Source organism: Coregonus clupeaformis, chromosome 9 (assembly GCF_020615455.1).
Source record: "Coregonus clupeaformis isolate EN_2021a chromosome 9, ASM2061545v1, whole genome shotgun sequence".
In the NCBI taxonomy this organism is placed as follows: Eukaryota; Metazoa; Chordata; class Actinopteri; order Salmoniformes; family Salmonidae; genus Coregonus; species Coregonus clupeaformis.
The window spans coordinates 1723459-1734210 of record NC_059200.1 but is presented as its reverse complement, the minus strand read 5'-3'; the positions used below and the strand labels follow the sequence as shown (position 1 = coordinate 1734210).

General features: G+C 40.2%; 1 protein-coding gene across 6 annotated transcripts; it reads left to right on the top strand.

Moving 5' to 3' along the window:
• The first annotated feature begins 1972 nt into the window (after positions 1-1972).
• On the top strand, positions 1973-6180 carry LOC121573558 (spermatogenesis-associated protein 22). Of its 6 annotated transcripts, none has more exons than XM_041885641.2 (8): positions 1973-2382; positions 2708-2779; positions 3292-3429; positions 3665-3815; positions 3970-4345; positions 4771-4897; positions 5017-5114; positions 5495-6180. In XM_041885641.2, the coding sequence occupies exons 2-8, from the start codon at positions 2740-2742 to the stop codon at positions 5684-5686; spliced, it is 1122 nt and encodes a 373-aa protein (XP_041741575.1). In that variant the 5' UTR covers positions 1973-2382; positions 2708-2739; the 3' UTR covers positions 5687-6180. The 6 variants fall into 6 exon arrangements, with proteins under 6 accessions (XP_041741575.1, XP_041741574.1, XP_041741571.1 ...); XM_041885640.2 differs by having other exon boundaries at positions 1974-2382; positions 3665-3857; positions 3970-4336; positions 4789-4897; XM_041885637.2 differs by having other exon boundaries at positions 1975-2382; positions 3665-3857.
• Positions 6181-10752: the final 4572 nt, after the last annotated feature.

Here is a 10752-nt window from a genome sequence, read left to right as displayed (position 1 = left end):
AACTCCTTCAAGACTGTTGGAAAAGCATTCCAGGTGAAGCTGGTTGAGAGAATGCCAAGAGTGTGCAAAGCTGTCATCAAAGCAAAGGGTGGCTATTTGTTTAACACTTTTTTGGTTACTACATGATTCCATATGTGTTATTTCATAGTTTTGATGTCTTCACTATTATTCTACAATGTAAAAAATAGTAAAAATAAAGAAAAACCCTTGAATGAGCAGGTGTGTCCAAACTTTTGACTGGTACTGTAAATAACCCCCTCCTACAATGATAATAGCCCAGCTTGTGGGGGTAATAGTCATCTCATACTCTGTGATCAGGTTCCTGGAGCTCCACCCTTGATCACATGACTATGACAATGTGAGACTGTCAGTGTCACTTCATTTCAGACATGTGCTCCACTGTGTGCAGATCCCACTGCTTTTCTATCTAGGGTGAACAAATGACAATATACTCTAACCCTAACCTTAATCAATTTGAAATTGAACATGTGTGATCCAAAAGACTCATCACTTTTTAATCAAGTTTGCAGTGCATTACAAAGAATTGATATGAAAGAGATATAGCCCCATCAAAACAAATAACAATTTATTTGGCAAAACAATCATTCCCCTTGTCTGATTATCAACCAGCACGTCAAGCACCCTGGCAGCTAAACGATTATGATTGGAAACGGGTAAAAAAAATAATCTGCTCTAAATTACATTACAGGATGCACCAAAAACACACACCAATCTAATCTACTTTGACACAGTCTCTATCTCTCTCTCTCTCTCTCATTATTTTCTTTATGCTTGTTTATAAAGTGTCTAGAGTTCCATTGGTAGCACTGCAGTAACATGCACCCTTTGGTCTGGAGCTGAGGGGAAGTTACTAATTGACTGTGGAGACATGTCAATGTATATGCTCTTTAATCCCTCCCATTAAAGAATAACAGAGCAGGGGACAGGACACAGAATTGTTGAGACATTCAACCACTGGCCCTGACTCTGGGGGAGGCTGCAGTAGGTGGATATCAGTCTACTCACTCTAACCTCTCCTTCAAACATCAGCCCTTCAAAAACACACAAAAACCTTGACAGTCAGTGATTCTCTATTTTATTCATGACATTGGAAATGCATTGTGTGTAGCCTGCTATTCATATACTGTACCTGATTCAAATTGCATCTATTGTGGTAGGGGAGAGTGTGGTACGTATATATTTAGGAAGAGGTCATGATTTCATGGAGTCTGTGAAGGAAGAAACCACATGGGGAAAGTGATAAGCAAGTTAGGTCCCAAAAAAATATTTTTACCAAATCAAATTAATTTGTGTTAGAGGTTTCATGATGCTTGTATCTAAACCAAAGTAGATCATTATAAGATTGTTCTATATATCAGTTGTGGTCTTTATAAGCTTCAATATGAGGTCCTAAACCAAGCATGAAAGTGCATCCTTCTGGCTGTGTGGGCTAATATAGTCAAAATGTTTGTCTTGGGGTAAGTTGAGCCAATGGCCATGGGGTAAATTGAGCCAAAGGTTGAGCCAAAGGTTGAGCCAAAGGTTGAGCCAAAGGTTGAGCCAAAGGTTGAGCCAAAGGTTGAGCCAAAGGTTGAGCCAAAGGTTGAGCCAAAGGTTGAGCCAAAGGCAAATTGAGGTGTTTTCTTCCCAGGCGTAATGCAAGGCATTATATTGCTGGGATATGAGGTAACAACAGGGCCTGGCCTATGTTAAAAGTGTTTGTTAGGTGTTAAGCCTGTGTTAAAAGTTGCTTAAAATGATTAATAAAAAAACAACTGTGATTGTGTTGAATTGTGTTTGGGAAAGAAATATAGACATGGTTTTTAAAATGTAGTGGTCATATTTCATTCAGTACAGACATTTGTAGGCGGCTCAACTTACCCAATACCCAGACAAGCTATGTTTATAAAAAAAAACTGTAATGTTTACATGCGTTCTGATTATGTCTAGGGATACACAACATCCTGAAATATATGTAGATATCTTTGTTAGAAAGAATACTATATTTCCCTTCACAGAGTGATCCTGAATGTAAAAAAATCGCTCAATTGACCGCAGTCACCCATATGTGATGATGCCTAACTGATTACAAGAGCACAGTAATACCTCAGTTACCAGTACTTAAACAGGTGAGCAGTATAGATGCTGTAGTATATAGGCCAACAGACTAACTCAGTCCCACTTGAAAAGAAAACGAACAAACTAGGTAGTATTTATATAAAGTGCAGCCTCCCTCTCTTAGCTAATAGCTAGCTAAGTGTTCTAGCTAGCCAAGAAGTGGGAAATCGCGGGCATTAGCGCGTGCCTATCCAATCTGACTGGCGAAAAGGAGGCCCCTGCTTTATTCGACGAAGCTTGGAGGAGGCTGCCTAGCTAACTACAGTAGGTATTTAGCTAGCTACTTTGGAACAGCAACCACATGTAAACAATGGAAATACATTATTTAATTAAATGTAACTTGGCTAACGTTGATGAAAACTAAACATTATTTGATGGTTTGGTTGTTATTTAGCTAGCTAGCTACTAAAACAGAAATAGCTATTGATAACTTTTTTTGCTAACGTTATACTGTAGCTAGCTAGCTAGCTAACTACTATAGCTAGGCCCAGTGCTAACGACAGCTAGCTAGCAATACGTTGTATTTGATGCTTTGTAGTTAGAGGTGTCAGGCTAGCTAGTTAAATGTTTTATTTTATGAATTCATTAGATTCTTTGATTGAGTGAAGACACTGGAATAAGATGAGAAGATATGAAAACCAGCAGGCCAGACCTACTGCAGGTTTGTGAAATTCAAATCAAATCAAAACAATTTTGTCACATGGCATGTACCGAATACAACAAGTGTAGACCTTACCGTGAAATGCTTACTAACAAGCCCTTAACCAACAATGCCGTTTTAAGAAAATATAGTTAGGAAAATATTTACTAAATCAACTAAAGTAAAAAAAAAAGTAACACAATAAAATAACAAAAACGAGATTATATACGGGGGGTACCGTTACCGAGTCAATGTGTGTGGGTACAGGTTAGTCGAGGAAATTGAGGTAATATGTACATGCAGGTAGGGGTAAAGTGACTATGCATAGAATGTAAATGTAAATAATAAACAGTGAGTAGCAGCAGTGTACAAAAAAAAAGGAAGGGGGGTCAATGCAAATACGCCAGGTAGCCATTTGATTTATTGGAATGTGATGGCCGCATTCATGTCATAAACTGATGGCTGCATTGTCAAAACATTGTCAACACTGTCATGAGAAAAAATGTAATGTCTCATGATCGTTTGTTTTCCAGGATGCCTCTCTGTGCCTCTGTTTAACCAGAAGAAAAGGAGCAGGCTGCCTTTGACATCCAATCCCTCAGAGAACAAATTCTGCTCCGGCAATGAATACATGCCCACACACAGCTCTGCTTCATCCATCAACACATCAGGTAAGAGGAATATAGGCTACTTCTCATGGATTTCAGTAGTAGCTATAATCAGATGTGTTCTGTGATTCATAAACTTTTATCCTGAATTTATATTGGATTTTTAAAGAGAGAGAGAGATTCTACTACGTCTAAGTCACTAGATGGCACCACACACAAAGAAAAATGCATTTTTGCCACCTATATCTCAATGCTATAACGTACAACATTTTTCATAGTACTTTCAACCTCTGCTCAGGTAACACAGGCTATTACCAAGATCAAGCCCCAAGGTGTCCTGCACCTGCTGCTCAGGACAATCAGTGGAGCAGACAAGGCAACCAGCAGCAGTCTCAACCACAGTCTCAGTATCCTAACAGTCAACCTGCACCGGGACCTGTGGGGAGAAGGTTTGCACCTCTGCCACACCCATACAAAGCTGGGAATACAGGGTATGGTAAATTGATAGGACTCTCTGGAGCTCTCTGTAGAGGCAGTCATTATAGATGTCTGATGGTTATGCAACACATAAACCTGTCATATCACTGTTTCGCATATGTCCAGTCCGCAGATGGGACAGCCACCAGTGAAGCAGGACTCAAGAGTCCCTACAAACCCCAGACAGAGCAACTACAATGCACCTTTCAGCAGTGGGAACACACAGAACAAGCCAGTACCCCCAAGTAGCTACTCTCAGATGGGTCAGCAGCAGCAGTCAGGTTACAGACCGAGACAGGACAACCCACCAGAGCCTCCTCTTTACTCCCAGCAGTCTAAACCCACTCCCCCTCCAAGCAGACCAAGTCCTGGTCCTGGACCACAGAAGCAGAGCACATCCTGGAAGTTTAGAACCACCACCAACACTGGGCCACAGAAACAGCTGATGGAAGACAGAGACACATATCAAACTCAAAATACCTCTCAGTCTCAGGTACAACATGTAAGTAATCTGTGCTAATTGTAGTTTATAGTTTAACGTACTGTAGGACCCTCAAACTCAACTCTGGACCTCGAAGCCAGTTCCACTGTGTTTTTTAATTGTTCCTCTCTAATCAGGGACTGATTTAGACCTGGGCCACCAGGTGGGTGCAGTTCATTATCTGGTAGAACAGAAAACCAGCAGGCCTTACCTCGTAGAGTAAGAGTTGAATACCCTTGCTGTAGGAAAACAAAGGTTTCCGTAGATTACTTACCATAAAATAACATATATATAGTTTTCATATTTAACCCAATTGTAGATATGTTTAATCAAGTAAAAATGACAGCTCATTTATCGTAAATACCTTTTATCATGCTAGTCTTGTAAAATGTATGTTCAATGCTAGATCAGTGATTTAAAGCATTAATGTCTCCTATATTGGGAAGACTACATCTGTGTTCCAGGTCAAACCAGCAACTGAGAACTCTCTGAGGATCCTGACTGCTGTCATTGATGGCATTAGACACTGGAGCCAGTTCAAGGACAGAGCCCCATACCTATTTGAGATATTCGGTAAGTTCTCAGGAAGTGTCACTTCTCTAACATTGTATTTACTATTACCGGTACTGTGTACACAATTTTTATAATGTATATTTTATTATATTAATTCATATTCTATGTTCGTCCCACAGCCACTCTTGACTCTGCAGTTACCGGCGGATCTCATGGAGCTAAGAACTTCCTCATGAGAGATGGGAAAGAGGTGGTGCAGTGTGTCTTCTATGAAAATGTGAGTCAGAAAAACACTTCCTCTTTAGTAGAAAATTGAGACATACAGTTACAGGGCTGTCTAGAGTTAATCAGAGGACACCATTAAATTACTTAATGTTCAGCACATGTATTGGACAGTTTTTAAAGGCCTAAAAAATCCACAGTTCTTTTCGATATCAAGAACTTTGTAGACCAGAATTTTCTTTCGACATGATTCTTACCAGCTGCTACTGATCATCAGCATTATAAAGCAGTAGTTTGTTTTTCGACATGGCTGGAGGATATGGATTCTCAAATCGTACTGTATCTCCAGGGTGGATACCCATTATGTTACCTTTACCGTGTTGTGCTGGATGTATACCCTTTTTGTCTAATGCATCTCTGCTCTATCCCCACCAGGAGCTGGAGCTGCCCAGGCTGATCCGAGGCCAGGTGCACCGCTGTGTGGGGAACTACGACCGCACCAGGGACATCCTCACCTGTGTGTCTGTCAGGGCCGCTCTGCCCTCAGAGCAGAGGAACGCACAGGAGTCTATCAAAGCGTCGGACGCTGAGATGAGGGACCTGGTGAAATCACTCAGTGAAGTCTGATCAGCAGCAAAGAAACACATAAGAGAGCTTCCAACAACAGTTCAAAGGAAAAACAATTGTCTTTGCCAATGGGTTTTTGTGAGTATCACTATATGGCAAGCGCTCTCCTCTTTATTAGAAACTGAAGGATCCTACTGTATATAGAGTCCTACTGTATGTAGATCCTTGACATGTCTGAATATTCTCCAGGGATGAGTAGTACGTGATTCCCGATTTATTTTTTAAAGAATATTCTGAACTGGGCAGTTCAAGTGTATGCAGTTTCACCTGCTTGCCTGTAAATGGTGCCATCTGTTTGTGACAAGCAACAAATTAAGATTGTGTGTTTATGAATTTCCTAATGTTGAATCTGTACTTGCATCTGTATATCAGCAGAGTACAGATAAGGTATATATGTTTTTCTTGTGTATATAATACTTAACACATTTCACATTTTTCATATGTGCAATTCTGTTTTTGGACAAAAAATAAAACCCCTTTCTCTTCTTCATTTATGAAATGTTTTATTACAAAGAAAATTCACAGAACAGCAAACATTGTTAAGAGGATGGTTTCAGATAAAACAAACACATTGTTGAGGTAATATCTCAAAATATATATTTCAAAGGGAAAGGGGGGGTCCAGTTAAGAATGAAAAGTGAGCTAACATACAGTTATTCGTTTATTTACAACCAACATATCACAATGGAAAACCCAGTACTACTACTCTACAAAAACAGTTTCACCAGTGCTGAGACTTGACACAATGTTTCAACATAATATCGGGGCACAAATCCTGTGCAGTAAGTGAACCCCAGTCATTCCCAGTATCAAGCACAGTATGAGGTCCAATACAAACACCAACATATCTTTCCTGGGCTTCTTTTGAAAACATGGCAACACAATTACAATGTTTTTTTTTTATCAGGACTTTTCTTCTTTTTAAGTAAATGTGGCAATTTTCAAAGAAGTTCAACCCAGCATTACGCACACACACACACCTTGGAATACAGTATGTATGTAAAAGCACACCGATTTGTTGAATTGGCTGCGTAGTTGGGGAAATTATACAATTTGTCCATGGAACATGATAAGAATAAAACAATTCAATTAGGAGATGTGAGGGCAAAAACACACTAATCCATTGGCTTATGTCAGAAGGTAATTATTTTTAGCCACGCTTTACACATTACGTGGATAATGTGTCAACTCATCACTGATAACTGCAGGCTAAGTTCAATTTGTACAGCTCTCAAGCTCTGCCACTCTACTTGGTGTATGGGCATGCCAGGAATTAATGCATTAGCTGCATGTCACAACCTTTTAATTTAGTGATTAAAGTGATTTCCCTCTTGTGAATAAATTGGAAGCTTTTAGAAGACATCAGCTTTTTTCTTCTATAGAACATTCTTCCAAGTTCAACAAGATTATAATGTACAGAAGCACATATTGAAACATACAGGAAAAGTACAGCACACAGGGAAAATAACAACATGTGAACATTTCTACACTACAATATCCACAGTTTCAGCTGAAATAGATAGTTACCTGATATTAATACACTCTATGCTATCTAAAACCTAAAAGGGTTCTTCGGCTGTCCCCATAGGAGAACTCTTTGAAGAACCCTTTTTGGTTCCAGGTAGAACCCTTTTGGCTTCAATGTAGAACCCTTTCCACAGAGGGTTCTACTTGGAACCGAAAAGGGTTATACCTGGAACCGAAAAGGGTTATACCTGGAACCGAAAAGGGTTCTCCTATGGGGACAGCCGAAGAACCCTTTTGGAACCCTTTTTTCTAAGAGTGTAGTATTGAAGTAACTTGTCTTGGTTTTGTTATAAAGGCACACGTTGGTATGGTCAGAGCAGATATATTTTAATCTAGATCAGCTGTTTTACTATTTATTAACTAACCCCAACTTTATCTGCACTCTAGTCTAGAATTTCAAGACAATACTATCTTATCTTCTTGCCTTTCGCCTGATTTAATGTAGTCCTGAATTATAGTGTATCGCTAGTATTGTGTGGTGTAAAAACTGAAATAACTTGGGTTAACAAGACAACCATATCAACACTAGGAACTCTGGAAAGGTTGGTAGAAGGATGCCATGTCATCCCAACATCAAATTTGTAACAAATGCTTTTCACATGCCTTAAAAGTTGACTATCAGACAAATATTGTGTTATTATGCACACCTCCCTATCTATATTAATTTGTCTTGAAGGCAAATACATCTCCTCCACTGAAAAACATGTCCAACTATTTCTCTAGAATTGTTACTGTCCGATGGTTCACTGCTTGAGACTTGTTAAAAATGTGAATGGTCTCCGTCCCTTTAGAACCATGTTGAAGGTGTAAGCTAAGTCAGATGACGAGTCCCCAGGGCTAATGTTTCACTGTGCTACACGTCCATCTTATGACATCCTTACAGCCACAGTGTTGTTCAATGCTGGATCCAAACTGCATCTAGATCCAAACCTATATACAATCCACTTTCCTCAAACTCCACTGGATGGAGTCTTTGAATGCGCTCACTGTGTTGAGATCTATGGGTCTGAGACCGTGTTCTTAACTTTCTGATCCTCGCTTTGTCTTGATGTCAAATGGGTCTCCCATTGTCTTGACTGTTCGCCAAATCCACATTAACCCATTGAAGATAGAAGCATGTCCACGTCCTTTGATAACTGTAGAAATGTCTCATATTGTCTGTTAATTTCATGCCACCCTTGACGATTGAAGATTCTCCTTATTTTCCCACCTTTTCTCATGCAAACAACTCCCTGATTATTCTGGAATGTTATACTTATTCAGTATTGCCCACTCTTATTGCCCACTATTAATGTCACGATGGAGTCATTATGGTTATAGTCCTGACCATCACCCTCTGTCTGGTTACTGTAGTGTTTAACCAACTTTCTATGAATAACATGATAGGAATATTTATGTATACTTCTGTCCATCTGAACAGAGGTTGTTATTATCAATCCTTGTGTTTCTTTCAAACATGTATTTTTTCCAGAAAAGATACTGAATATCAAATATGTCTAACCAGAAATGGAAAGTCACAAATTGACAGTAAAAGAAAGAACATAACAATAAGGTAAATTATTAGATCAAATAAATATATTTTGTTTGAAGGAAGACGGTATATAAATGTTAGTCACATTTGGGTATAGCCTAGTTGTATATCAGTGGGCAGGGCTTTTTAAAATGGTATCCTACAGAAGAAGTGGATGCAGGGGTTTCTTCATCTCCATGACATCATACAGGGAAGTAGGAAGTACTGTAGTAGACTGACTGGACGAGGGCGGGGTCAGTTGTTGCCCTATAAGAGAGTGGGCAGGGGTGTCGGGGACAGGTGCTCCTTTGGGGCGTATTTGGCGAAGAAAGGCAGGAAGAGTGTGAGCATGACGCCGACGATGGCCAGCATGTATCCCCAGCCAATCTGGCAGTCCCCGGCATAGTAGATGTCTGAGTCCCCGCAGAAGGACCTCACCAAGGTGGAGTTGAGCCCAAAGGGATAGACCAGTAACCCAGATCCCATGATGAACACTGGAGGAGAGAGGAGAAATGGGAGAGGCTTTGGTTACAACCAGGGTTACATTCGAATACCATTGTGTTTTGTTGTTTGGTCATGTATTTCATTTTTGATCATATCTTTAGACAGCACCGTGGAGAACAAGATCCCCTATTGTTCAGCTTCCCAAAAATATATCTTAACATCCCTCCTCCTCATGTGCTTCTTTCAATTATCCTTACATTTCGATCATCCTTCCAACTGAACTAAATCAAAGATCCAGCTGTAAAAGTTTCCATCCGGGCTCATTGCTTTCAGATTGACAAGTGTTCCTAGTAATGTTGACCCCTGGCCACTTGGTGGCACTAGAGATTTTGCATTATGAGCCAATAGCCCACAGATATGGTCAAAAGTGTAATTTAGGAGCTTCACTGTCTGCTCTATCTCCAGTTGCACCCTGAATAGCACCTATAGAAAAATAAATCACTATTGAGATTGACTCAGCCAGGGAGTGATGGAGAAAGGACTGATGGAGGAGAGGAAATAGGCTTTTTATGTAAAAAAAAGGAGCTCTGATGACTCTGGATTGACAGGCTTGGCTAATGCAAAGTGAATCATGTCTCCCAAAAACCATTAGCACTTCTCATGCCAAACTGATGACAGCAATCAGCTTTCCCAGACAGTATCACATCCTTAGTGCCCCTTGTAGCGACTTGCTGAGAGAGTGGCTCAGTTTAAAAAAAATTGAGTTAGGTCTGCCAGCCAGCGCTGCCAAGAAGCAGCTATCGACTGCTGAGTATCATCATTACTACTCTTACTCATTTTGAGGAAAAACATAAAGGTTAGATTTCCATTATACTGGACTGTCATTGTGTCTTTTACGATAAAATGAAATAATAGGGTACTATCGATTTGATAACAAACTATCATTCACAGCTGTCTGTCTGTCTATAAAACACGTATAATATTTTGTTCATGTATTGATTCCAGAGTTTCTGACTTTCAAGGACAGTGTAGCAGCAGGGTTGATGGAGTGTAATAGTGAAGTTATAAGATAAGGCAATGGGGATGTCAAGTATCAAATTGTTTTATGCTGCAATGTTATGGATTTTTTGGAAGGGGTTGAGGGGAGCTCTATATTATGACATTTCCCATGCAGAGAGAGTGATAAGATTGAATTTTTTGGTGTGTGTTTGAAAGCCCTCTGGGAGAGACTGGTGAGAGTCACGCTAAGGGCACAGAGGAGAGAGAAACCGATAGAGGTAAGGAGAAAACCGAGGAGAGCAACTGAGAAGGAAGGAGGAAAAACTGAGTCAGAGAAAGAAGGGGTGAGAAAAAGGAAAGAGGGGGCAAAAAATAAGTACAAGAAACAGAGAGAAGGGGGAGAAGGTTGTATGTGTGGGAATTTAGGGCACTGTGTACCAGCGTCAACCCATTACATTGAGCTGATTGAGGCTGAGGATGTGGCTGCTGTAGCCCCAACCCAGAGCTGAGGCTGCTGTACCCCCAATCCACCCAGAGCTCTGTCTCTGTCCTGCTCAGAATGGCCCTGTATTTATCTGCAGGGGCC